This window comes from Artemia sp. Qi Xiang Cuo, chromosome 2, assembly GCF_049724085.1.
Source record: "Artemia sp. Qi Xiang Cuo chromosome 2, ASM4972408v1, whole genome shotgun sequence".
Lineage (NCBI taxonomy): Eukaryota > Metazoa > Arthropoda > Branchiopoda > Anostraca > Artemiidae > Artemia > Artemia sp. Qi Xiang Cuo.
The window spans coordinates 75021846-75049577 of record NC_142795.1 but is presented as its reverse complement, the minus strand read 5'-3'; the positions used below and the strand labels follow the sequence as shown (position 1 = coordinate 75049577).

The 27732-nt window shown below is 34.9% G+C and overlaps 1 protein-coding gene across 2 annotated transcripts in view; it reads right to left on the bottom strand.

Annotated features, from left to right (window-relative positions):
• toy (paired box 6 protein twin of eyeless) overlaps positions 1-27387 on the bottom strand; it is a 55831-nt gene extending 28444 nt beyond the window's left edge. The window contains exons 1-4 of one of the 2 annotated variants that reach the window (XM_089108275.1): positions 27289-27387; positions 11519-11596; positions 3964-4129; positions 2761-2941 (exon numbers count right to left, since the gene is read on the bottom strand). In XM_089108275.1, coding sequence (XP_088964401.1) covers positions 2761-2941; positions 3964-4129; positions 11519-11531 — 360 coding nt within the window. In that variant the 5' untranslated portion in view covers positions 11532-11596; positions 27289-27387. Of the gene's footprint in view, positions 1-2760; positions 2942-3963; positions 4130-11518; positions 11597-23634; positions 23662-27288 lie in introns of those variants that run through there. The other variant, XM_089108274.1, reaches the window with a different exon arrangement.
• Between the last annotated feature and the right edge of the window lie 345 nt (positions 27388-27732).

Genomic DNA, 27732 nt, shown 5'->3' with positions numbered 1-27732 from the left:
AAAATTCCTGCCTACGTGCCTGCTGAGGGGGTCTTGCACCAAACATATATTTTTCTTCGTCAAAATAGTGCAGTCAAACAAATATTACAGCAATCATTAGGCAGTACAATGGGTGCCCATTCTCCATCACTGGTGAACATCTCAGAGTGCCACTTCCACCTACTTCCTCCTCCAGAGTGGCCGACTCTACACCCAGCACAGGCTTACTTCTGCTGCCTTGCATCTGTTAGCCACATTTACTTCAATGACGTTGGGCACGCGTCATATGGTGTACACGGCTTTTTTATTGCATTTTTTTATTGGGATGGCAAGAGGGCTCTACATGCAAAAAGTAAAGGAGCCTGGGCTTTATAATAATTGTTATCTAAGTTATTGGAGGGCAACTACCCCCCCCCACCCCCCTGCACCCTCCCCAAAACGACGCCACTGCGCCTTACTATATTCGGTTAGTTATGGTTTGTTAGGTATACGATAGCTGTGAAATGAAAATATTGGGTTGAAACTCTGTAGAAGCTTTTAACCCGGAAAAACTATAAATCAAAAACCTTAAATTAAAAATCTTTCTTTAAAAGAGACAAATAAAAGCTCAGACATCATATTCATTTTACGTTAATCCTATAATTGCACCTTTCATGAGAAAGAATCAACGGAATAAGCTGTCATAATATAATCTGACTGTCTAAATTAACTCATCTCATAAACAATCCTAATATAATCCTGTTACCCCTTACTTATACAAAGTATCATCAATCAAGGTCACGTGGACACCCCTACTTGAACCCCCTCTTCGTATCGAAAGGCATATGAAATAGGATACCTCTCAATCTCAGTATGGTGTCAAAGAGGCACGCTCCTACCGACGGCGGTAAAAGACTTGGTTTCAAGTTTCCCAGGAAGAGATTCGGGCGAAAACTATAAAGAAGAATGATTAAAAAGTAATATATTTCCTTTGATTCTGTCAAGAACATCAATTCACGAAAGTGTAGGGGGATTTTTTTCAAAGAAGATTCAAAAAAGCTTCATTATTTCAGTATCCAGGGAGGATACTGAAATATCCTCCTCAAAGGGAACCCTTTGGATCCTGTGCAAACTCGCAATCATCCCGCCTTCCAGAAACTAAATAAACCAAGTCAATCTTTGGCTTTTCCAAGTTTTAATCAGAAAGTACTTGATTGATTATAAACTTTATAATTTCCGTAAGGTCATGCCCGAAAATCTAATAAATATGTCTTTTACGATGACTTAATTTCCCACAGTTCCCAGGGGAAGGGCTGCAAGTTATGAACTTTGCCCATTGCTTACATATTGTATTAGTTATTGGGAAGTATACAGACATTTTCAGGAATAAGTTTTTCAGGTAGGGGGGGGGGGCTGAAACCGGGTGTTACTCGGGAGACTCTTTCCGTGGGGGATTTTTCTTTGGGGTAATAGACATTTCTATGAAGGGGGCGCCGGATTTCCAAGCATTATTTAAAAAACGATCAGAAATTAAATTTAAAAAAACAAGTTTTTTCAACTGAAAGTAAGAATCAACAGCAGAACTTAAAATGAACAGAAATTGTTACGCATATTAGGTGGTTCTCCCCCAAGTCAATACCTCGCTCTTTACGCTATAGTTTTTTTAGTGCTTTCAAAAGAGCTATTTATTCTAATTAACGGCCTTTGTGATTAAGGGGTCATTTTTAAAGAATTGGAACAAAATTTGAACTTTAGCTTAAAGAGCAAGGTATTGACTAGAGGGCAAACCCCCTAATATACTTATTAAAAATATATGAATATAGAAGTTCGATACGTAAGTTAATTCGTAAGTTACGTATATTTATTACTAATAAAAACGTTCGTAAATAAAATTAAACAAGTTTCGAGAAAGCCATTTAACCAAATAAAAGTAAAATTGATATACAAATTTTGTTTTAATTATTCATGCACAGTGAGCCAAAATCAAAACCTTCATTAATTAAAAAACGTTCACAAATGAAATTAAAAAAACAAGTTTTTTAAACTGAAAGTAAGTAAACTGACATTAAAACTTAAAACGAACAGAAATTATTCCTTATATGGAAGGGGCTTTCCCCTCCTCAACGCCTCGCTCTTTACGCTAAAGTTTGACTCTGTCTCAAAACTTTATTTTTTAAAACAATAAAAAACTTTAGCGTAAAGAGCGAGGCGTTGAGGAGGGGAAAGCCTTCCATATACGGAATAATTTCTGTTCGTTTTAAGTTTTAATGTCGCTCCTTACTTTCAGTTTAAAAAACTTGTTTTTTTTATTTAATAGCCTAAATGATCCACTTGGCCCCAAACCTAGAAACATTTTTGTCATATTTTTAATGTGTAATATCTACGTTTCCATTCGGTCTGAAACATGTTACATGACCTTCTTGTTGCTAAAAATAGTTGTTGGACACCAAAAGTAACTTGGACCACACTGCCTCTCAGTATCTAAGACAATTATCTATACAATGGGCAAATTTTCACTGTCTGTTTACATATTTTTTGTTTCTTTCCTTACTATTAATAATACCCCAAAATAAGCCAGATTTTGATGAAAATTTCATCATTGTATTCAGCACGTATCATTGAGCTGGAACAGAAGTTTAGAATCACCATAAAAAAAGTACGGGATTTTGTACAAAAATGGATGGTCACGTGTTTATATAGGGTGCTTATATATTTTTTTTCTTTAACAGGGATGATTGTCTGGAGCTAACTGTCTTAGTAAAATAGGAGGTAGGTATTGATAAATTGCCGAAAAAAACTTACGCTTGGTATAGTGTCGTTGTTACAAACACCTTCTTGGAGTAAACGATCCCGAATTTCCCAAGCAAATATTGATGGACATTCTCTTTTGTATTCAGAAATCTTTTGCACAACTCCTGAGGTTGCAACACGCGGCTTTGAACCGCCAATTGCTCGTGGTTTGATGGATCCGGTTTCATAATACCTAAAATATATTCAAGGATTGAATTTAATCTTAGGAAAACTAGTATTTAAAAACAGCAAAACTAATCGTCAGACCACTAAAACATGGATTTGAAATTTGACCTAGTTCTGATATTTCAGCTCTTACCCCCCCCCACCACCAACAAAAGCTGCAAACTATTAATCTTTTGACAATAATATGAATAAGCTTATCGATGAATCTTACGTGAAAGTTAGGAGCACATCCGTCCATCCCGAGCTGAAGAAAAATTCTCTTAAGATATAAGAAAAATGAGTTTGAATATCATTTGGAATATATTTTACCCCAGTACCTCTGTTTGTTGGGCCAGGATATTCAAAATTCTCCCACGAGGGGCATGTGCGTAGGGAAGGGCCACACGAGCTGTTGTAAACCCTCACAAATCTTGGGATTTTAGTGTTTTACCTATAGCTTCTTTTATTCGGCTATGATTTACCTGTTTTTGGCATATTTCCAAATTTACACCCCCTCCCCCTAAAAAGAATCCTTCATATGTTCCTGTTCCAAAGTTTTCTAACGAATAGCAGGGAACCTGTAACAAAAGAGCCCAGAGTATAGAAGTCATCACGGCGATAATCAGGATTCTCACGGAACATTGGTATTACCATGTAATTTTTTTTTTTTGAAATAGATATATAGAAACATATTGGATTCATTCAAAATTACGGATTTATTCGACAGTCATCATTCACAGGTTAGTAATTAAACTACTGACTTAGGCTAAAAGTAAAAATATTTTTCGAAACATCCTCTACACTAATAGTCTACTTTAATTGCTAATTCAATGTGCCTATAAAAAATAACAACTATTTTAATTGATTTTTGCCATAAATATATTTCATATTCATCTCGATATCTTATTCTTCCATGAATATTCTTACGCATTGTTTTTGAAGGTTATTTTGAGGGCAAAATCAACAACCTCTTAATCGCAAACTCTATAACATACGAAAGATTCCAAATTAGCATTTTTGCAACGACTAAATTATAAGAAACATTCTCACCTTCCTAGAATTTTAGAAACACATCCATTAGAAACTTGTAATATTCGAGAGATGTCACAAGGCCTTGCTCCGGAGTGAGCCAGTTCCACTATTTTCTGACGGGTGGAGTCAGGGAGGGGCCTTCCATTCACATAGACTCCGCCCAGTTGATTCACGCCACTATGACCTGAAATAAATAAGAGGTATTTTCGGTCAGGAAAATAAAATAACCGTAAAAGCAAATTTGATATCGACAACTTGGGGCCACTTTTGACGAAAACTAATTCCATCACTTACTGAAATTCACATTAAGGGTTTTACTTTAAAGATTTTATATTAAGGGGGCTCCCTGTTTAAGATTCTCAGAAAGTTTATTTTCCAAATTTTAGAATTCCAAAAAAAAGTTTTGTAACGGTTTGAGAATATCTTTGCCATCCTTTACAGTGCATTAAATAAAAATGCACTGTTTGTTACTTACAAAAACTTATAAATGTAAGTTTTTTAACTGAAAAAATCTACAGTCTATCTACATTCTTTCTTGTGCTTCTTTTGTTTTTCATCAGCTTCATGGCAATCTTCCAAAATCTCTTCAAAAAACTCCTCAGTTTATTTCTGATTCAGCTCCATATAACCTTCGTTCGTCACATAGTATCTGCATTCATCCTACTCCCTTTGTGTAATCAGATTTCAATCCCCTCATCGCTTGTCATCAGGTTTGGAACTCCCTGCCTTCTTCAGTACAGAAATGCCACTCGTTTGGCACTTTCAAGAGAATTCTTAAGGACCATTTAGTTAAGAATCAAACTAAATAATAATTATTTTTTTTTTTTTTTTAATTTTTAATTTTTTTTTTGTGGAGTTGATGTCCCCTGAATGTTTAGTTATGTTTTATGGTGGTCTTCTCTGCGCTATTACTCCCAGACCTCAGGTATGACTATCAATATTTATTGCTGAAACTTGTATAGTTCACTAAGGAGTAGCATTCATGAAGACGGGTTAAATTTTATTGCTTTCGTACCATTTTATTACAGTCCAATAATTATAAGCCTTATGACTGAAATAACCCATAAACCTCAATTTTGCTACCTAGCCTCAGAAATAAGCAGAGCTGATTGAACTGGAATTTATATAGTTTTAAATACAAGCTTAAAAGGGCTGTACATGGCTTAAGTTATGATATTTTAATATCTTGAATAAGAGCTATGAATAATATCGTAACAGCTATTATGATGTTGGTTCTACCTGACAATACACATAATTCTGTTTCGACGATAGGAATTCGCTTATAGTAGGCTAATAATAATATAATTTTTTTTTTTTTTTTTTTTTTTATTATTATTATTATTATTTTTCTTTTTGAGTCTATTTAATATAATTAATAAATTTAGTTGATTTATTCTAATTTTTTCTATAGTTTCCAGTTTATCTATATTTTCTTTTCTTCTCCTTCATATGTGAGTAAGTGATCATTTTAAATTTTCTTTTGTTTTTTATCTCTGAGTATGTAATTCATATGTCGTCCCTCTTTGTACAGGCCAATGAGCCTTTGAGGGATTAATAACATGTAATAATGTATGTGTATTTAATGAAGAATAAAACTTATCTTATCTTATGAAAATAAGGAGCGACATTAAAACTTAAAACGAACAGAAATTACTCCGTATATGAAAGGGGCTGTCCCCTCCTAAACACCTCGCTCTTTACGCTAAAGTTTTTTATTGTTTTAAAAAAATACAGTTGTGAGACAGAGTCAAACTTAAGTTTTAATGTCGCTCTTTACTTTCAGTTAAAAAAGTGTTTTTTCTTATTTAATTTCTGAACGTTTTTGAATTAATGCAGGTTTTGATTCTCGCTCACCGTACATGAATAATTAAAACGAAATTTGTATATTAACTTTACTTTTTTTTTGGTTAAACGGCTTTCTCGAAAGTTGTTTAATTTTATTTACGAACGTTTTTATTAGTAATAAATATACGTAAATTACGAATTAACTTACGTAACGAACTTCTATATTCGTATATTTTCATTACGTAGATAAGGGGGTTCGCCCCCTAGTCAATACCTCGCTGTTTACGTTAAAGTTCAAATTTTTTTCCAATTCTTTAAGAATGACCCCTTAATCACAAAGGTCGTAAATTAGAATAAATAGTTCCTGTGAAAGTATTAAAAAAACTTCAGCGTAAAGAGCAAGGTATTGACTAGGGAGTGAACTCAATCATATACGTAATAATTTCTGTTCGTTTAGGCCTATGGCGTATAGGCCTATAGAACTGAACTAGCAGGCCAAGACAAATACAAAAAAATACCTAAAATGTTTTATTCCTCTGTACAATAGCAGATCAACTGACCAAAAATGTTAGATTGAATAATGCTAGTTTTTAAATCTGATTTCGATGGTGAATCGATTTGGAAGTTCATTTGCCTATATTACCTCAATTAGCTAAGTTCAAGAGGGAAAAAACAAGTCATGAACAAGCCGGAACCTGACTATGCACTCTTAATCTAACGCAAATGCATTTACCATGCAATGCAAAGAGGTTCTGAGTCCATGTGCACACCGACCATACACGACATAAAAAAAACGAATATTACAGGCTACCTCTTTAGCCATGGATAGCATTCATGCCTAATTCAATTTTTGAATGGTCATTTCATCTGTGTTTGATTTTCAGTCACTTTTCGTTGTTGTTAAAGTTATTTTTTTTCTTTTATAGTTTGTTTTATTTATTTACTTATTGGCTGAAAACCCGTCTACAAAAAACTTGAAAAGGACGGAGCAAAATTTAAGAAAAAAATAAGAAAAGAAAACAATAGTACAAGACAAATATCAACAAAACCAATAATATCAGATAAGAAGGTTAATTATAAATAAATCAAGCATAAAATAGGAACAAAATCAAACAAAGCAAAATCAAATTCACACATACAACATCAACATATTCATACATAATTATATATAAAAAAATAAGAAAAAAAAGAAATAAAAAAAGAATGAAAAAAAAATATCATCAACAGACGAAGTTATTGAACTAGAAGTGGGCCTAGCTCATGACCAGCTACTTTTCTATTATGTTTTCCAATAACTCGAGAGATAGCTATTTCTGGGTCTGCAATTTTGTATATTTTAACCATAGGTGAATTTCTGTGCCAAGGTGGTAGACGTAGTAAATATTTTACAAAACGGAAAAACAGCGAACGGATTTTGGACTTTCCAGATTTGGTAAATATTTTCCAAAATGGGGCGAAGTACAATATAGTTTATAGTTTATATCTTTTCTGAGCACCGAAAAAGGCTTAGCGGTGGCCTTTGACGAAGTAATCGCTTTGTTTTCGTTATTTACAGGATGAAAATCATCTCCGTCGTTGTTATGTCTTGGTTTTCTTCATTCTTGGTTTTTTCTCTAAACTATGTACTGCAGTCTTAAACCTGACTACCAATAGTTGGTTTTGAAAACAAAGACAAATTTTCCTTGTGCACAGCATCAATTAATGCAATCTAGAAGGAAACCCCACCAGAAAAATCCTAAAACTCCACAAACAACCAGAGATTATAAACACTCTAATTCCCATCCCCCTTAGTTTTGTAGCCAGCTTGTGGTTTTTTGAAGCCACATACAAAGCCAAAAGAATAGGAATCCATTTGTGTACCCAACCAACGGTTCTAAAGATTACCATCTCTCGCTTTCCTGACAATGCGGTGTATAATCATAATAGTAAAACATGTCAAGTTTGACAGACCACCGGGACCGTGGAAGCTTGCTGATTGGCAGAGAATGTCATAATATCGTTTGCATATAAAATAGAAGATGAATAAAGCTGATTCACAAAGACTTAAATTGAAGAATGATTTGAATATCGACCAAGTTCGTAAACCTTCACTGTGAACAGGGGCTGATCCAGGAAGGCCGAGGGGATTGCGCCCCCAAAGATTTTTCTGGCGCTACCATTTTTTTTAAACCTATTTTACACTAAAAAAATATTGGTCAATTCTTGGCACCTTGTCACAGTGTCTCCTAAGATTTTTCTCAAAATCAGGGGTCCCCCCCCCCCAAGTATGAATTTTGTTCCAGTTCTTTAAGAACGACTCCTGAAACACAAGGGTCGTTTATTTACAACAATAAAAAATCTTTTTTAAAAAGTGTAAAAAAAAACTTTGGCATAAAGAGGGAGGTGTTGAAGAGGGGGCAACGCCCCTCATATACGTAACAATTTCAATTCGTTTTAAGTTTTAATGTTGCTCCTTACTTTCAGTTGATATTCTTAGAACCCATTGTATGTCTTACTATGTCTAATGCTTATGTGGTGCAGTAGCGGATCCAGGGGGGCGAGGGGGCGCCCCCCCCTAGCGTAGTCTAAAGTATCTAGTGTTATTTACTTAATTGTCTCAAGTTTGCGTTAATTAAACTTGCTCATAACGCAAGTTTATCGGATCAACCTATTTTGCACTCCTCCCCCTCCCCCACCCAAAAAAAAATCCTACATCCGCCCCTGATGTGGTGCATAATAATATAGGCTCAAACAAAGCTTTTTAGGCTTAGGTCTATGAAAACTATTATTGGCTGCAAATATTTAAGAATAAACATCAAAATGCTGAATTACTTAAGTTTAAGCCAACGTTTAAACAAAATAAAATAAAAATAAGTAGCAAACAAAGAAAACATAATACAAAAAAGTACAAACATAAAGTAAGTCTATCAGTGTAAGGCGGCTCTTACAGCTTTCGTCTTATAGGCAACGATTGACGCAAACCAGGGGCTTATAATGCAACAAATAACTCACTAGAAGACACTTGGTGAGAATTTGCCACCCCCTCTCTAGATTTTCAAAATAGCTTTTTAGGTACTTTTATTGAAAAATACGGTGTTTATCGGATCGGTTATATAATAAACACTCGAGAATTTCGATCGCAAATGATACGAACATGACACAAGAAACTGGTCAAGCAATTTCTTTATAACACACAATTAGCTTCGGTTTGGTTGGAAAATATATGTAGGTTAGCTATATTTTGTTTAAGTATTTAGTTGGTATTTTGGTTAGGTTCAGGCGCGTCGTTTGGGTGGGACAATGGGGGGGGGGCAGTTGCCCCCCAGTAATTTGGATAACAAAATATTATATAGCCCATGCTCCTTGAATATCCTAAAGTAAGACCCCTCTTGCCCCCCCCCCCCAATGAAAATGTTGTAGATTCGCCCCTGGTTAGGTTATGTTACGCATTTAATGTAAGCTATATTTTACCCACAATCCCCCCCCCCTGATGTGTAAATTTATAACTCAAATTTGTTTCTAAACTATTATATTTTCATCATATTTTGTTTGATTTCATTAGCATTAACCAAACTTCACTTATCGAGTGTTTATTATAAAACCGATAAATACCAAAAATACCTGTTCTCTGATAATTTTACTGAAAATAACTGTAAAATTGCCACCATGGAGATTGACAAAATCCTCCCTCTTCCCTACAACTTCGTGAATTAGCACCACTGTGTCTATAAATTATTTGTTTATCAGTGATGGAAAGCAATAAGATTTTTACGCTTATTTTCAATTTCGATTTTCATAAATGAATATGAATTTAATATACTTTATATAATGCATCAAATTTAGCATTATCATGTCTTTCCTGAAACAAAAGGGGGATTCTACTTACAATATTTTTTTGTTTTATTTTTGGAACATGCATCTGAAGATAAAGAGGTATAGCTAAATGCTGGTTCAAACCAAGATTTGTAGGAGAAATACCATGTAAAATAAATTTGCAGTAAATATACAAATATGTTTTATGAACAGATTTCTTCCCCTGTTTGTGCTTAATTTAACATAAAATACTCCATTCAGTTTCCTAGGTTCTTTAATCATAGCGGCACGTGTTTTTGGCTGCTGGGAACGCGGTTTTCAAGCTGTAATTGAGGGTTTATTTTCACACTTCAAGTGACTTCTTTGTGGTACAAGGTTGTTGTGGAAAAACCAAATGTGATTTCGGTAATGAATTGGCCCCTCCGAGCTTTGTTAGTAATGATGGTAGTGCTAGAACTGAGTCAATGGGCTAGAAATATATTGGTTATTAACCAGAGATAGGACGAAAGGCACTTTTTAACGTTGCCTGGGATATTTATTGTCTCTTCTAAAAGAGTAGTAAAGTATATCATTTGTTACTGGTAGGAGATATTATTTTGCACATAATTGACTTCAAGCATGGTGGGAGTTCTAACGGTGACAAACCCCTCAAATTTCTAATCCGGTGAGTTCGTAAGTGAGGAGCCTTGACACCCAGTCTCCCTGAATACACCAACATTTTTCAAAGTCTTATTTAGTAAATAAATGTAGCATGTAATTCTCATTTTATGTGCCCACTCCCTCTCCCAAAAAAGCACATCCCTGCGTAGACGCCTAATCGCCGGGTTTAGCTCTATTTTTGTGCTTGGATTGGTACTGTTCTATTAGCTGGACGACACGCGAGAAGTGAAGTTTGGTTAATGCTAATGAGATCAAACAAAAAAGGATAAAAATGTAATAGCTTAGAAACAAATTTCGGCTATATATTTGCACATCAGGGGAGGGGGGGCGGGGTAAAGCATAACATATATTAAATAGTGACCTAACCTAACCAAGGTACCTTTTTTTGCCCCTTCAACCCCAAACAACTAAATTTTAAATATTGTATACGGACTGAGAAACCACTGTTTGCAATGTTCGGCATAGGAATTCTCTGTTGAAATAACTTGTTTAACTAGTTTCTTTTATCATGTTCACTATAAGGTATTCCAGCTAATAGAACAGTACCCTTGGATTAATGCTCTTCCATGAGAATTTATTAGGAGCACCCCCAGGACAACAAAGAGCATGTATCTTCAAAAGTGAGCCGCTGTGCAAAGTGTAAAGTTCAATTCGTCAGCAGAATAAATCTAAGCAGGCTTAATAGGTGAAGACATGTTTTCCTGCTGTTGAATCTGCATTAGCAATGACATCTGTCCCTGTCTGATTTGTGGGAGAAAAAAAATTGTTTATATTAATATAAGAGGCATGGAGTGTTTTGGTCAGTCGAGTGCGGCAACGGGATCTCGATATGGTCTGCTGATAGTTTAGCAATACCCAGAACCCTATAAATTAAGCTGTTTGTAATGCACAGAAGTGACCTAGTTTATAGTGAAATACAGGGTTAAAGTTATTTGATTGAGATTAAGACACAGTTGGTAGTATAAGATGCGGACATGGATGCTCAATTTGTTGCAGACAATAATAGATAGTATTAATCCCGTAGGTCATACGTCTATTCCAATCTAGATTCCTTATATAAAATACTAGGAGCTCACTACTTCACCATAATATATTTTATCAAATTTTAAGTATGATGTAAATAGTAAACGGTAGTCTCACATGGACAAAAGAGGTGAGCCAATAACAAACAAGATGAAAAAAAAATTCCGGCCTGTAAGTGCTAGAAAATTGAAACGCCATGGTGAATGGCCCACAAGAGCTATAAATACGCAGAGTTTGGAAGAAGAAAAGAAAAACAGTTGTTGAGGCTCATTTCACTCGGAGCTATTACTTGAAAAAATTGACAAAACCTTACCTTTATGAGGCATATCCTCCACCTGCCCAAACCGGTACCGAATGTTATCCACGGCTGTTTTTGTGTGTCACGAAATTCCTGAAATTAAAAATGAAGAGTCGTACAGAGAGAGAGCAAGCTACTTTTAAATAACAGTCTTGTGACCTTAGTCAGGCAAGAATAAAAGAATTTTCTTGTGGAGGGAAATATCTTGGCAGAGAGAGGGGAGCTCAAAAAAGTAAGAATGTTAAAAACCAAGATATTTGGGCTAGGATACGAGCTCAAAGGCCCTCTTCCCCAGAATGTGCACCTGAAGCAAGCATAGTAAACAGTAGTAAACCCAAAGAACTTATAAGGGGATTTTTGGTTTCGGTGCTTTTAAAGGCCTCATTAAAAATATTGTTCTTGGCAAACAGACAATTTTTTGGCAAATGCTGTTTTTCCGTTCTAGCGCTAACACACGCATTACAAAACACTTGTGATACAGCAATGGCCTTCACTGTCATAGAAACTTCACTGTTACTGGGTTGAGGGGGATGTTCCCTATGGCTTACTCCAAAATTTCCTATCCGTTTTAGAAAAGTAGGAATCATACAAATACACAAAAGTCTGCTTCGGTGAGCGGACTATAGTTTTTGGAGGCATAATTTGGAGAGAAAAAATATCTAAAGATAAGTCATAATATGGAAGGACACAGGCTGAAGACATGCCCCGAGTGTGTACATGCCAGGAAAAAAAGGTGATGATCCACTGTCTGGCCCCCAAATGGCGAGGTGACTATAGATAATTTTTATTACATTCTATTTTTGTAACAAAAGGCGAGGACCTTTTTCCCTTCGTAAATTAATTCGCGTCAATAAACGGCAGGCAAGGCCGTATCTATAGGGGGTTAGAGGATTTGACCTCTCCCTCCAGCCAGAAATGTTCGTTTGAATCGTAAAAACGCAAAAAATAGATATAAACACATTTTTATGGTACTTTGAGTTTTTTTTGTGTATAAACCCCCCCCCCCAAAAAAAAAATAAAATCCTTGTGTAAACTCCCCCGAAAAAAAAATCCTGGATACGGCCCTGACGGCAGGTAAAGAACAGACACCTTAAAATGACCAAAACTAAAAAAAAGGAATTCTTAAGACAATTGCCTTGTATCTTTCATAAATTTACACAATATTACGCTGAATCCAAATATGTTACTATATACTGATCAAAGCCAACGAAAGTTTACATGGTTTTATAGAAAAGGGGGAGGGCCAAAATGGGTGCAATACTGACGAAGTACGCCAATTAGAGTCGTGACATATCGCAGGAGGGAAGCGTAAGGACAAGACACATTTGATAGAATATTCTGGGTTTTAGTGCCCTTTTTAGTCAACAGACCCGACCCTGTTCATCACCGTACCACGGATCAGTGTCATTTCTGCTACAGAGCACCCATTTTCAGCAAAAAAAGGCTACACAATAAAATTGACAAAAACTCTTAGATAGCCAGTGGTTCTTGCACGAGGGCGTGCGCTCCAGGAATTTTGTTCGGGAGGAGGAGTTTACAAAAACTTTAAAAATCATGTCAAAATTTGTTTATATGTATTTTTGTTAAGTTTTTAAGTGTTGGGCAAATATTTCTAGGAGGAGGGTTCAAACCGTGTACCCCGCCCCCCCTCTTTTGGATACGGCCTTGTTCAAGCATTAGTAATAACTATTTTTCTTAGTTTCATTACTGTTGGCAGACTCAGTTGTCATATTGGCTATTCATGTGTGCAAAATTTGAATTATGCAAAAATTTGAATAAATTAAACTACCGTAAGCAATTTGATATTGACTTTTTGTCAAATTACACTTTATAACTTGACTTAGGCCCAACTACTTAAAAAATTGATGGGAGTTTCATCGCTAGTCAGGACATTCTCTACGATTCAGCTAAGACAGAGTATGTTTTCTTCCCCAGCAACAGAACTCTTTGTTACCTCTTAATCTGACAGTTAAATTACTTGTGCATTGACTTTAGTTTGTGAAGAAGTTCCAGCACCTTGAGTTAGTTTCTAATTAAGTTTCTGTTTGATAATCCTCAGGTTTAGCATGCTTTCTTAAAGGAAATCTGCTTCTCCGTCGGTTCTGTAATTGCTTAGCCAAGGATAAAAACTTTCTTTTTAGTGCACGCTGCACAAGTTTTTTGACAACTAATGCTATTCATATTGCTCTTGTTAGTCTCCTGTTTCCAGCCCAGCCGTACAACCTGGTCTGCAAGAATCAAAACTTACGTATAATAAACAACGTTTTGTGTATAAACTACCTCGTTATACCAGTGCCCTTTTTGCATCTTTCGTTGCTTATGTGCCAAAAGCTGTAAGGGCCTCCTAACAACGACTGGGCTACATGCGCTTAGTATTTTGTATGGTTGTGTTTCTTCGTGTGTTCTCTTTTGTTTGAAGGGTTTTTAAGTTTAATAAAAATGATTGTATTGAAGTTCAACCCTAAGCATATGTATTAAGCAATAGTTTGTATAGACCTAGATTTGGAAGTTCCTAGTAGAGTAGCAAACTTCCAGAAAAAGTTCCTGACTATGTTATTCTTTGGGTAACTCCCTGTGGACAGTCTTGAGTCAGGTTATTACTTGAACGCTCTTTTTGAGTTAGCCTATCCTCAGAGGTGGCTTTAGGGGGGGGGGGGCGGCTGAGCGATTACTTACTCCGGTGCGCGGAAATTTTATGGGCGCAAAATTTCAAATAAATAATCTAACGGCAATAATCATTTTAAAACTTTTTAAATTTTATTTTTATTAAAATAAAGTAGAAGGCGCAATTTGTAAAATTTCGATAATAAATGGAGGTTTAAAATTTAGCCTGAGAATTTATGGGAGACAGGGGGGAGGGATAGAATAAAATCGAAATTTTGCCCGGGACGCAAGAGAGACCAGAACCGCCACTGCCCGTCTAGTAGGATATATTCCTCTTCAACAGTACTCTGTCGTTTAGCTCTTTTCCCTCCTTTTTATCCTCTACCACCCATTGTTTTGAGTTTTGTTAGGCAATAAATCTGTTCCATATCATAATCATATAATTTTCTAGTTGAATATTTACACAATCGACATTTTGAAAGCTCCGTTTGTGGAAGTAGCTGCCTATAACACAGACACCAACTCTTAAAGAGGGAAGAAATCGTCAAAAAGAGTCAAAAAAGAGTCTTAAAGAGTCAAAGAAATCGAGGGAAGTTTAATGAAGTTTCAAAAGTGCATTTTTCGGCCCACATTTTCTTACTTTTCTTGTAAATTAGTTCATATTAGTTTTGACCACGGGCATATAATGCATATTTAGCATTGGGGAATGATCAATCTAGGGACATCCTACTAGTATATCTAGTATTTCGGGATTTATGCAATTTTCATATAATTTACCTGTTGACCTCTTAAACGAATAGGATCTAAAATAAAACAGAAACAAATTAGAAAAAAAGAAGTATGTTTTACGCCAAGGCTACAGAGGTATATGAGTAGCTTCGCCTTAGTGGAAAACAAACCATGGCCTGTAAATACTTGATCGTTTTTACTAAAAAGTAGAACAATATTTTTTCAACGGAAGGAAACAAATTTTCTTGAGTCAATGACAAAGTTAAAAAAACATCAAAATTGTACCCCCACCCCTAGATTTTCAAAAGATTTTGTACTCCCACTGACGCCACTATGGAAGTCCCCTCCTTATGATGGTGCATTTATGTGCGTATGATCTATGGTTATTTTTTTCTTTGTATCTATTTTTTTACAGAGCAGGGTGTCAAGGGGTGATCTTTTATTTATTAATTTTGATGGAATTTTGGGTGAGAGAGGGAGATCTATTAATATGTGTTTTTTTTCGTAATTTTGAAAAGATCGTAAAAGCAAAGTTTTTTTGGAAAACTTCAATTAGATTTTTAAAGTAAACTCTGCGCAGTAAAAAAAAAAAAAAAAAAAAAAAAAAAAAAAAAGGCTGAAGAAATTACTTCGGTTGTCGGTGGAAAACCAAAAGTTTGTCTTCATTGATATTCTTTCCGGTTGCCTTAAACCGTAATATGTCTATCATTATTAGCCTGTACAAATTACAATGGGTGATATGGTCAAATGTAATTTCACATCAATTTTTACATAAATATAAAGTTTTTTGTTTACCAAACTGTTATGACAAATGACGTTCCAAAATAAAATCAATAAATAGTTTCAAGTAGATTTGAAATTACACGTCAAAGCTGGAATTTCTGAGCATCATTTGCTCAATTACTTTATAGGAGCTATGATTCACATTTCACCATAGAGAAAAATAGGGAAATTTCACCATAGACAAAAATTTTTCTTACGGAGGTTGCAAACCTCCGTAAGAAAAAAATAGCATTTAAAAGGTATTGACTTTTAAATCTTCACAAGTGTTTACTTATGTAACCTATCTGTACCACTGATACGTCAAAAATTCTAATAAAATATAGCAAAACATTCATAGCTCCTAGGCATATGTGTGGGCTAGTAACAAAAGTAGTCTGAAATCAAACAGTTCGTGTAACGAACTGTAACTAAGGAGCACCCGGCTCAATAGTAACCGAAACTCTAAAATAACGGAATTTTGATAGCAATAGATACATCAAAAGAATGAGATTTTTATGCTGATTTACAATAAATATGTTTCATCAAGTTTAGTCTTGCGCATCGAATTAAGTCTAAACTTAGCCTACCCATCAAATTAAGGCGAAAATTTGCCTTATTTTCGAAAAATGGGGGAAGAACCCCCAAAAGTCATGGAACCTTAATGAAAACCCCACCATCAGATTCAGCGCATCAGAGAACCCTACTGTATAGGTTTCAAGCTCCTATCTGTAAAATGTGGAATTTTTTATTTATTTATTTTTTTGCCAGAAGAAAGATCACGGATGCGTGTTTATTTTTTTTGTTACAAGGGCGATCGTATCGACCCAGTGGTCCTAGAATATCGTAGGAGGGCTGATTTGACCAAAAATTAAAAGCTTTAGTAGCCTTTTTAAGTGACCAAAAATGGAGGGTAACTAGGCCCCCTCCCACGCTCTTTTTCCCAAAATCAACTGATCCAAATTTTGAGATAGCCATTTTGTTCAGCATGGTCGAAAAATATAATCACTTTGTCTTTGTGGATGACTTAATCCCCCAAAGTCCCCAAGGGGAAGGACTGCAAGTTATGAACATTGCCCAATGTTTACATATATTATTGGTTATTGGGAAGTATACAGACGTTTTCAGGGGTATTTTTTCTGGCAGTGGGGAGGGAGTCCAGGTTATGTGGGAGGATCTTTTCATGAAGGAAGTTTTCATGGGGGAAGGGACATTGCTATGAAGGGTGCACTGGATTTCTCAGTATTATTTTAAAAACGATCAGAAATTAAACTAAAAAAAAACTTTTTTTTTCTACTGAAAGTAAGGAGCAACATCAAAACTTAAGCGAACAGAAATTATTACGTATATGAGGGGGTCTCCCACTAGTCAATGCCTGGTTCTTTACGCTAAAATCTTTTTAGTACTTTCATAAGAGCTATTTATTCTAATTAAACGGCCTTTGTGATTAAGAGGTCATTCTTAAAGAATTGGAACAAAGTCCAAACTTTAGTGCAAAAAGCGAGTTATTGACAAGGGAGCAAACCCACTAATATACGTAATAAGAATATTCGAGTATTGAAGTTCGTTGCGTAAGTTAATTCGCAAGTCGCGTATATTTATTACTAACAAAAACGTTCGTAAATAAGATTAAAAGTTCTAGTGGCCTTTTTAAGTAACCTAAAAATTTGAGGGCAACTAGGCCCCCTCCTCCGCCCCTTTTTCTCAAAATCAGCCGATCAAAATTTCGAGAAAGCGATTTAGTCAAAAAAGAAGTAAAATAATATGCAAATTTGTTTTAGTGCGGTGAGCCTAAATCAAAACCTGCATAAATTCAAAACGTAGAGAAATTAAATAAATAAAAAAAATTTTAAAGTGAAAGTAAGGAGCGAGTTTAAAACTTAATAAAACGAACAGAAATTATTCCGTATGTGAAAGGGACTGTCTCCTCCTCTACGCCTCGCTCTTTACGCTAAAGTTTGACTCTTTCTCGCAACTCTATTTTTTAAAACAATAAAAAACTTTAGCGTACAGAGCTAGGCATTAATGAGGGGGTAGTCCCTTTCCTATACGGGATAATTTCTGTTCGTTTTATTAGGTTTTAATGTTATCTTTTTTATTTAATTAATTACAAGATTTGTGTCCTAAATTAGACGGGACACTTATTTTGAAAAAATGTGATACAAATGGTATTGTTGCTTGTCATATATAAAATAAATTATAAGTTTAATTAGACATTGTTTGGTGACAGCCTGTCAAGCTCGGGAGGTTCCGAAAAGTGTGCAAGAAGTTGATATGGAATAATGGCAAATATTTTATGACGACAGGTGTCTGCTAGCATATGACAATTACTTAAACACTCCTTTATTTTTAACTAATTATATGTTTATAATAAAATAAATTGTAGTGAAACATATAAGTCCTGAAAAGAAAGTTACATAAAAAGAAACTGGTCTCACTGACTGTTCGTTTTTAACTGAACGGATTATATTTAATTTAGATTCATTTCTAACTGGTTATTACTTTTTATAAAATGAGAGAGGGAGAAGGATTTATTGAAAAAAACATATAAACTAAAAAATTATTGCTACTTTCCCTAAAAATAAAAGCTTGTCCGTGGGGGAGGTAGAGAAAACATAAATCCTTAAAACAAAAACAACACTTGGCCACCGACACCGCTTTTGATATCATATATTATACTTTTCCTCCAGGAACATCATATCAAAAAAACATCACAATAAATAAATCAATCAATCGAAACTCATATTCAGCAAAAAGCAGTTCCTTAATGGTTTTTCTAAATATATTGAGGTCTCCAATATTTATAATATCACTATTTAAACTATTCTATTTCCGCGTACGTGTATAAAAAGCAGAAAAAACATGAACGGAAAGAAATACCTCTAGGTACACAGAAGTCCGCACTACCCCTTTTATCGTGAGAATGAATAGTAGGCCTAATGGACAATAAATCACCAAAACAACGAGGCTGAATATCCTGCTGCAGTACAAAAAATAAACCACAATACGTAGAATTCGTGAAGGCCTGCAGCCGGCAAAATTTTTAAAGTTGGGTAAACTTCTCGAACAAACTTACTTGGAGATATACCGGCTAAAATTCTTACTGCATGATTTTGTAGAACTCTTATTGGTTTTAGGATAGAAGAAAAAATAGAGAGCCAAATACCCGAACAATAAAGTATATACGGGTGTATTAAAGAAAAATAATGATGGCGAAGGACAGATTTGGGAAAACAATGTTAGAGTTTCTTCATTATACCTAGACTTCTTGCCAGAATTTTGCTAGTTAAAGTTACGTACATGTTGCTTAAAAGATAGAGCTTCATCTATTACAATCCCAAGGTATTTAAAAGACGTAGTCTGTTTTGTAACACCATTGGACATATATAATTCCTTGATCCATGGATAAAAGTTTGGTGATCGCGAGAAAATAACAAAGCTAAACTTAGCCATGTTGATCCTTAGTTTATTTACCCTCAGCCATGGGCGTAGGCAGCATATTGTCTAGGGGGGGGGCAGTCGATAGTGTGATGGAGGGGGATATGAAGTTATATCGGCATGGGCGTACGTAGCTCCTTGCCTAGGGGAGGGGGAAGCCACTTCTGTGATGAAGGGCGGGGGGGGGGGGAGCGGAAGTTATATTGGCAGTTCACAAAACCTTACATTGCCAGCAAGTTCTATCGTACTTATGAAATCCTTATTAATAAGTAATCACCAAAAATTATAAATCATCGATATGCTTCAGCACTAATCTTCTTGGATTACAGCTAAATCTTTCCAAGACATTATGGATGATTGCTTCTTGTTTGAATTGAATAAATTTGTTTGAATAAATTTCTGTTTATTTCCACTTTTTTCAACCGTCTACCTATTATCAACCGTCTACCTATTATCCTTTTTCCAACCATCTGCTTTTTCAGCCATACCTAATATAAATTTGAAGGTCTAGGGGGGGGGGGGGTATCTGCCCCCTGCCTCCCCTTCCCTACGCCCATGCCCTCAGCCATGCTATAATTCTATGGAAATCTGCTGCAGCTCCGCTGTCTTAGCTGTGCTAATGGCTGTTATGTCATCAACAAAAAGTGAAACTGTTTCATTAGTCGGGTTTACCGTTAGTTCATTTATTCTATAGCAAAAATTATTTAGACAATTTGGTAGATCATTAATAAATATTAAGAATAATGTAGGACCAAGAACTGATCCTGGCGGAACACCTATTTCAATACGCTTTTTTACTGTAGAAGAATCATTTAGTTGGACGTTCTGATAACGATCACTTAAAAAACTTCATAAAATTTTTTATGATTTTCCCCTCAAACCATAAACGTCACACTTCTTAAGTAGAAGTTCATGATCCACAGTGTCGAAAGCTTTCTTCAGATCTAAAAATACAGCACCTATTTTAAAACCTTTATCTAATACATCATTAATAATAGTGGTCAAATAAATCATTGCCTGTTCCGTAGTCCTTTTTCTATAGAATCCAAATTGTGTATTTATCAGTAACTTATGATCCTCCAAAAAACTCATTATTCTAATACTAAAACACTTCTCTAAAACACGGGAAATTACGGGTAAAACAGATATCGGTCTATAATTTCCTGGGTCATTTTGAATACCACCCTCATACCTTGGGGTTACACGCGCAACTTTAAAACAATCTGGGAATTTTCCTTGACGAAAACTCTCATTAATTAATCCACACAAAACTTCAGATATAACAGGGAAAATACATTTGAGTGTTTTTAAAGTAATATGATCGCTACCAGATAAAAACTACGCAACCCATAAATATATATATTTTTTAATTTAATCAACAGTTACAAGTCTAAGGTGAAGAGATACATCAATCGGGTCCCTCAGTAGGGACTCGAACGTTGGTTTGCCATTATCAGGTACAACTGACATAGCTAGATTCACACCAATATTCGAAAAATAACTCTGATATTCATTACATATGTCATTTTCAAAATTCAATGTCACTCCCATTGCACTAATTAATTCATCAGGTACACTATTTATTTTTAATCCACTCACTTCTTTTATTAGTCCCCATGTTTTTTTAGGGCATCCTTCGACCTCCTTAAACTTTTTCTCAAAATATTTCTTTTTTTCATAAAAAAAATGAATAGTATAAGATGTGTTTAAACAAATCCAGAAAAGGGAAGTACGTACACAAAAGGGAAGTGCCTACAAATACAATTATTTTATTTGACCGAAAAATTGGCATATATTGCAATTAACTTGCAGATGCTCTTTAAAATTTGCTAACCAAAATTTAAATTGCTCCTTATGAAATCCTATTACTCACTATTACTATCCTTACTCATTTTTATATTACTTATATTATTATATTATTATTATATTATTATATTATTATATTACATTTTACATATTACTCACTATTATATCCTATTACTCACTCCTTATGAAAATGCTGAATAACCTTATAAGTAAATAAAAATATTTGTCTCGTAAGGAAATTCACCCCTGTGTAAAATTCCCCTGAAAAATACACTACCGGAAATCTCCCTCCCTATGGAAAATTATCCCTATGACGACCCACCCCAAAAACACAATCCCCTCTTCTTGAAGAATGTCTGTATACTTCCCAATAACAAATATTATACGTAAACAATGGGTAAATTTGTATAACTTACAGGCCTCCACGAACTGTTTGATTGTTAAATCACGAACTGTTAACAGTTCGTTACCACGAACTGTTTGATTGCAGATGTTTCTTTTACGCCACAAAATAATACAAATTTACAAATGCGACACAAATTTGCGCCAATAAATGACTACACACACAAATTTACAAAAATGCGAAATCATGTGTTTTTTTCCGAGAAGGATGGTGACAGATCCGTGTTTATTTGTTTGTTGTTGGTGCTTTTTTCTCTCAAAATAGAGATAGTACCGAACCAGTATCCTTAGAATGTTTTGAGATGGACCAGTCGAACAGAAAACGAAAGTTCAAGTGTTCTCAAAAGTTTTAAGAAGACTATTTTGTGGCGAAGAAGAAATATTTTGAGAGCCAAGAGAGGGCCAAAAAACAATTGAGTGAAAGTTTTCAGATAGGTGATCGATTTATAATTGTCAAAAATTCATACTGTAGCTTTAATTTTATCGCCTTAAGGCCTATCTTGTGTCATAAAGGCTTTCAAACACTGATTTTTTACTGTGAGACATTTATTTTTTCTCCGACGGTGATTGTAGGTTTTTCTTGAAGAAGACAAAAGTTTATATTCGTCATGAAATGCTTGGTTCGTTCTTATGTTTCTTATGAGATATAGCCGCGTACTTGTGTTTATTTGTTCCTCGTATCGTTTTCGAACGAGTAGCCGAGGATATTTTGAGAGGGCTTGTTGAAAGTAAATCAGAACTTCCAGTGCCTTTTTAAGTGACAAAAAAGATCATCTCCTAAAAAAAAACTTTTTTCGGCCATTTTGTACTGCAAACCCACTTTTAGCCTAACATGACTTAGGACTTTTGACCCAAAATAAAGATATAGCCCAATAGGCAATAAGAAATGATTTCAATAGGCAATAAGTAATGGATATTATCCATTAGCACATATTAGCACAGGATCTTAGCACATTTGTCCCTTAACACATACGTAGTCTAAACAGAACGAACGAGAATATTTAATTATTTCAGAATGATTAGGTATACTTATTTGTCATTTGACTTTTCAGATTCTTTCAGGAACATTTTTTGCCTATATTTTCCAATTCCCTGTGAAAAAGTCTTCAAGGACTACAAAGTTTAGGAACCCCTCCTCACTATTCATGTTGGGACACTTTTCAGTATTTTTCATTAAAATGTAAAAACCACATAAGAAATGTTCATTTTAAACTTACGAAGTTACAATTGTAATTCTTTATTGCGTTGCAGACCCTCTACCCTTACAAACAAGTTCAGCAAAAATAGGAAAAAGCGTAAAAAGCATGGGGCTAAGGGTAAGGTAGGTGGCAGACCTTCCTATCTTATGAAAATTTAATTTAGTTCTATTCTATAGTGTAAACTGATTATAGCTAAACGAGTTTTCTTTTTCAAATGTTATTATAAAGGGTAAGGAGTTGAGAGGGGGAGCAGGCACCTTATATTTGGAAAAAATGAGATCTGAGAGAAAGGCCGAATCCAGGGGGGGGGGTTAGAGGGTTTGAATCCCTCCCCTCCCCAAAAAACAACAATGTTTGTCGAACTCGTAAAAACGTAAAAAAATGAATATAAACAAATTTTTTACGCGTTTTTAACAGTTTCTTTTGTACCCCCCCCCCGAAAAATCCTTATGTAAACCCCTTCCATTCCCCCTCCTCTGGAAAAATCCTAGATACTGCCGTGTCTAAAAGATGTATCAACACTTAACATAAACAGAAACTACCCTTTACTCAAAAGTTTTATTTCTTTTCTCTCAAAGCTTTGAGATCAATTGCTCTAACACAAGAGCAAGGCCGTACCCAGTGGGGGGGGGGTTGAGGGGTTTGAACCCCTCCCGAAATGTTGCTTTGACTTATAAAAACGTAACAAAACATGGATATAAACAAATTTTGTATACGTTTTTTGAGTTTTTTTTGTGTAATCCCCCCCCCCGAAAAAATCTTTGAGTAAAACCCCCTCAGAAAAAAAAATCCTAGGTACGGCCTTGCACAAGAGTAATATGATAAAAATTACACAGCTTTGAGAATGGAAGGAATCATTTAGTTGTCTATGCTTTAATTAATAACATCTTTAGCTTAAGAGCAATAAAAGGTAAATAGTGAATGCAGAACTGTAATTTTTAACTGGGTTTGTTTTTGTAACCAAAACTGATTCCAAGAAAGTATTATATCAAGTTTCATTTGAAATAAAGACTTGTTTTTTCATTTATCAAAACCAAATTCAGTTACCAAAAGCTGTGTAAGAATAAACTATAACAAATCCATCTTTATGCATGGTATTATAAAGCATGGTCAATCTACAGTATATTTCACAATTTAAATTATTTCTCTTCGCCCTAGTTTGAACCAATTCACGTCAGAGAAAAAACATTTTACCTTCAAAATTAACCCCCACTCGGCCTTCACTTTATCCTTGGATTTCCACTTTAACTAAAATCAAATTAAGCCTCTAAGTCTCTCTTATGTAAATCACCACATTACACACTCTACGGTATGTGTAGCGAGGCGTAGTGAGTGTACATGTTCGCTATACGGTTCCAAGCACAGTGAGCATTTGCTTCACCGCTCTAGATTCCGCTTCGCAGAGTGTAAAGACTCGATGCGCTGATGTGAACTCAGAAAGCAAGGAGAAGGACGGCCTTAACCCTAACGAAAGGATGTGAGTGGGTGAAACGCTGGAAGTGAAATGCGCCGAACCACAAAATTCGATGATTTTGGTATCGAAACTAAATTAATTTATAAAGAAATCGATAACCGTTTAACGCTGAGTTTGACACTTTAAGAATGAACGTTGACTAGGTGAATGGTTGTGACAGGAACTTATTGCTTGATAAGTGGAGCAAAAATATCTTTACCATCAATATTTTGGCTGATATTGAAACCCCTTCAATTTTTAAGTAAAGTATATTCCAAACTAATTTCAATTAATTGCACAAATACCTTGGATAAGATAGTCAAAGCAAATTATTAAATTTTTGGGATTTTTCTAGGATCTTTTATGACTTTCTTATCAAGCATATTTTATCACTTTTTCATATTTTACAGAATTTTGAAATGGCTGATTAACTCATTAACTTTAAAAAGGGTTTAGTGGATTTAAAAGGGGGCTTAATTCAGGAGGGGGGGTTTAGCAACACAATTTGACAAACTACATAGAAGGCATGCAGTTGATGATAAAATTGCTATAATACAACTTATTCTATAAAGATGTCACCTTCGAAAATAAATTGGACCCAGAAGCACGAACTCACAAAAAATTAAGGGGGCAAAATGTATTTCTCAAAATTTAAGAGGGGGAGATTTTTCAATACAGGAACCCAAAAAACGAAGTATTCAATGGGAAAAAAACGAAAAAGGTATTTTTCAAAACCTACTGGAGAGGGCGTAAAAAATCTAGAGGTAATTGCCCCCGCTCTTCCCAATTGGCAACCCCTACTAGAATATTTCTGACATAAAATTCTTGTCGAACAAGTATTCCATGAGAAAAACAAACTGGCGACATTTCTGAAATAAAGAATGTCTGAATTTTTTATTTTACGCTAATTATTAACGGTGACAAAAAAACACCTATTCAAGTGGATCAACTCAGGGGTATAGGTGGTGGGACCTCAAGGACCACTCCCTCCCTGAAATCTTATATTGTCTTGAATTTCTCGGAACTTCTTTTTGAAACACTCCAATAACTTTTTTTGTCTGATTGTCCTCTCCCCAGAACAATTTGCTGTGTAATATGCCGTTCGTTAAGGGCGCATTCAGGATTTTTTTCGGGTGGGGGGGGGGGTATTTTTTGGAGGGGTGGGGGGTAACAATTGTTTTAAAAAAAGGCATCAAAAGCTTATTGACATTATGTATTTTTTTACGAGTTGGAAAAAAATTTAAGGGGGGACGTTTGAACCCGGTACCCCCCCTGGCTACGGCTTTACTGTTTGTACAATTTGCCAAATTTTCTTACGTTATTTTAACTTGCCTAACCTTGCCAGCAAAACACTCTGTGCCTCAGTATCAGTCATACAGTAGGTCATGTGCCAGTTGGGATGTCAATTAGGGGGAAGGGCTTTTACCCCTAGATCTTGAAAAATAGGTTTATTTCAATATTTGCATTAAAAAATGTTATTTTTGGTGTTTCTATTGAAACAAATTGGCCCCTGGGTTTAAAAATAGCCCCCCCCCCTATATTATTGTGAACTGACACCACTAAGTCCCTGACGGGGTTTATTTGCATTTCTTGTTTTTCTTCATTCCAACTCAATATTATTTTGATATACATTTCCATATTACATACTGCCTTTAACGGAATTACTTAAAACTCATCTAGTATGTTAAAGTTTTGGACAGTCTTTTGTCCTAAACACTGAATTTATCTTCTCCAACTCGTCTGTAGCTTCATCCGCATCTTCAGGCATCAGAAACAGTAATGTTACGCCTAATGCACACGGGAGCATACAAACACAACGCATAATCCAAAAAGATGCTTTCTTGTCATTTGATTGGCTCATTTTTATAACCAATAGAAATCAAAGCCATTTCTTAAGGAATTTTCTGAAATAGGGATTTCTTCTGTTGGAAAATATTGTGAGATTTCTTTTAAAGTGGGGAAGTCAACCGATAAAAACAGAAGAATCTTCTAAGAAATAGGGAAAGGGGATTTGATGACAGTTTCCAAAATATGGAACGTAATAAAGAGCGTTTAGATGAAGAAAAACAATTTCGGAGATGATTTTTCTCTGAAAAAAGTCGTATATTTTCTTAAGGACAGTAGGTTGGCAGTAAACCCTTCTTATAAACTGAAGGTATTTAGACAAGATAAAGAAACGAAAAAGATCGTTTTTGCAAAAGTATTGTTTGGAAAGAGAAAATGGGATATAGTTTCATTTTGAGTTTCACTTTCTATTTAATATTTGACCTTATTTTTTTGATTTTATTCTAGAAATTAAATCTTTAAGAATAAAGTTTAAGCATATCAGATTGACGATAGTTCACGAAAATGTGGAGAGGGGGCAAGGATTTTTATGATTTTTTGAATGAACATACAAAAAGAGCTATTTTTCGAAATCTAGGGGTGGGTATTATTTTTTCGATTTTTAAAATGAAATTACAAGAAAATATCTTTCAAAATCTGAGGGGGGTAGGGGTAAAAAGACGACACAAAAACAGGATTAGGACAGAAAAGTACTTATGTAGCCTGCAGAAATTAAAATATGGTTCGCATTAATCTTTCACCGGATGTGAAATCGATGAATTTTACCATAAAATTTCAATTCTCTAGAAAAAAACCAGCGAGCTCAGTTTTTCTTTAAAGGGCTAGTTTTTTCAGAATTTTACAAAAAGACTTGTAGGAAAATATCACGAACATCGCTCTTTACTTCCATCAGAAAAAGCTTTGCTTAAAAAAATGATTTTATAACATTCTTAGGTTTTAAAATTTTCGCGATAAAACTTAAAAAATATCTTTGTCTAAATAGGTGATAAAACTAAAGAATCCAACATAAAATTCTGCTAAAATAGGGGAATAAGTATGGGTTTAACTTGACAAACTTTCCCTAAGAAATCTACGATTTTATTACCTAAATGTTTAAGGGGTATTTTTTATCTTTGGTAACTTTGAGAAGTTACAGATGAATAAAAAAAAAAAAAAAAAAAAAAAAAAAAAAAAAAAAATATCAATGAAAGGTTGTTCTAAATGAAATATATACGGATCTTAGAAAAGTGAAGAACATGAAATTTTTTAGATGTAGGAGCACAGTGAATATAACTTACAATAATTCGTGTTATTGGAGTTTAAAATTACTTTCCCCCTCCTCTAAGTTTTGGTGAAATGGCAAGCCTATTTATTATTGTTTTAATATTTCTGTCAGAGCTCTACAAAAGAATTGTGAACTTTTCATAAGAAAGCATCTTGTCGTTAGATTGTTTCCTGAACTTTAGAATTCTAGGAGTTTCGATCATCAAAATCATATTATTATGAAAAATACAAGGTTAAAATAAGAATATTCTCTGGACTCGGGGTGAAAAATACTTTTTTCCCTTTACCTAAATGACAGGCCTGTGTTAACGTGAAATCCATTGACCAATTCATGCACATCTTGACGGAGTGGGGAATTACAAAAGCACCACTTGGTTGCACATTTCAAACCTCCTACTATGTTTTTGCACCCAACTGGCGCTGGAGAAAAAGAGGCACGCCGGGGTCGGTTTTAGTCACCGGGGTCGGGGTGTGTTTTAGCACATTACCTTTACCGTTAGGATAAACGGTACTGTTCTAAAATACAGGACAAATGCGAGAAGTGAAGTTTGGTTAATGCTAATGAAATAAAATAAAATAGGATGAAAATATAATAGTTTTTGAACAAATTTGGGCTATATATTGGCTCATTAGGGGGTGGGGGTAAAGCATAACATATATTAAAAACGGAACACACTGACTAACGCGAGAAGTAAAGTTTCTAATGAAGTATAAAGTCATGGTGTGTTTTT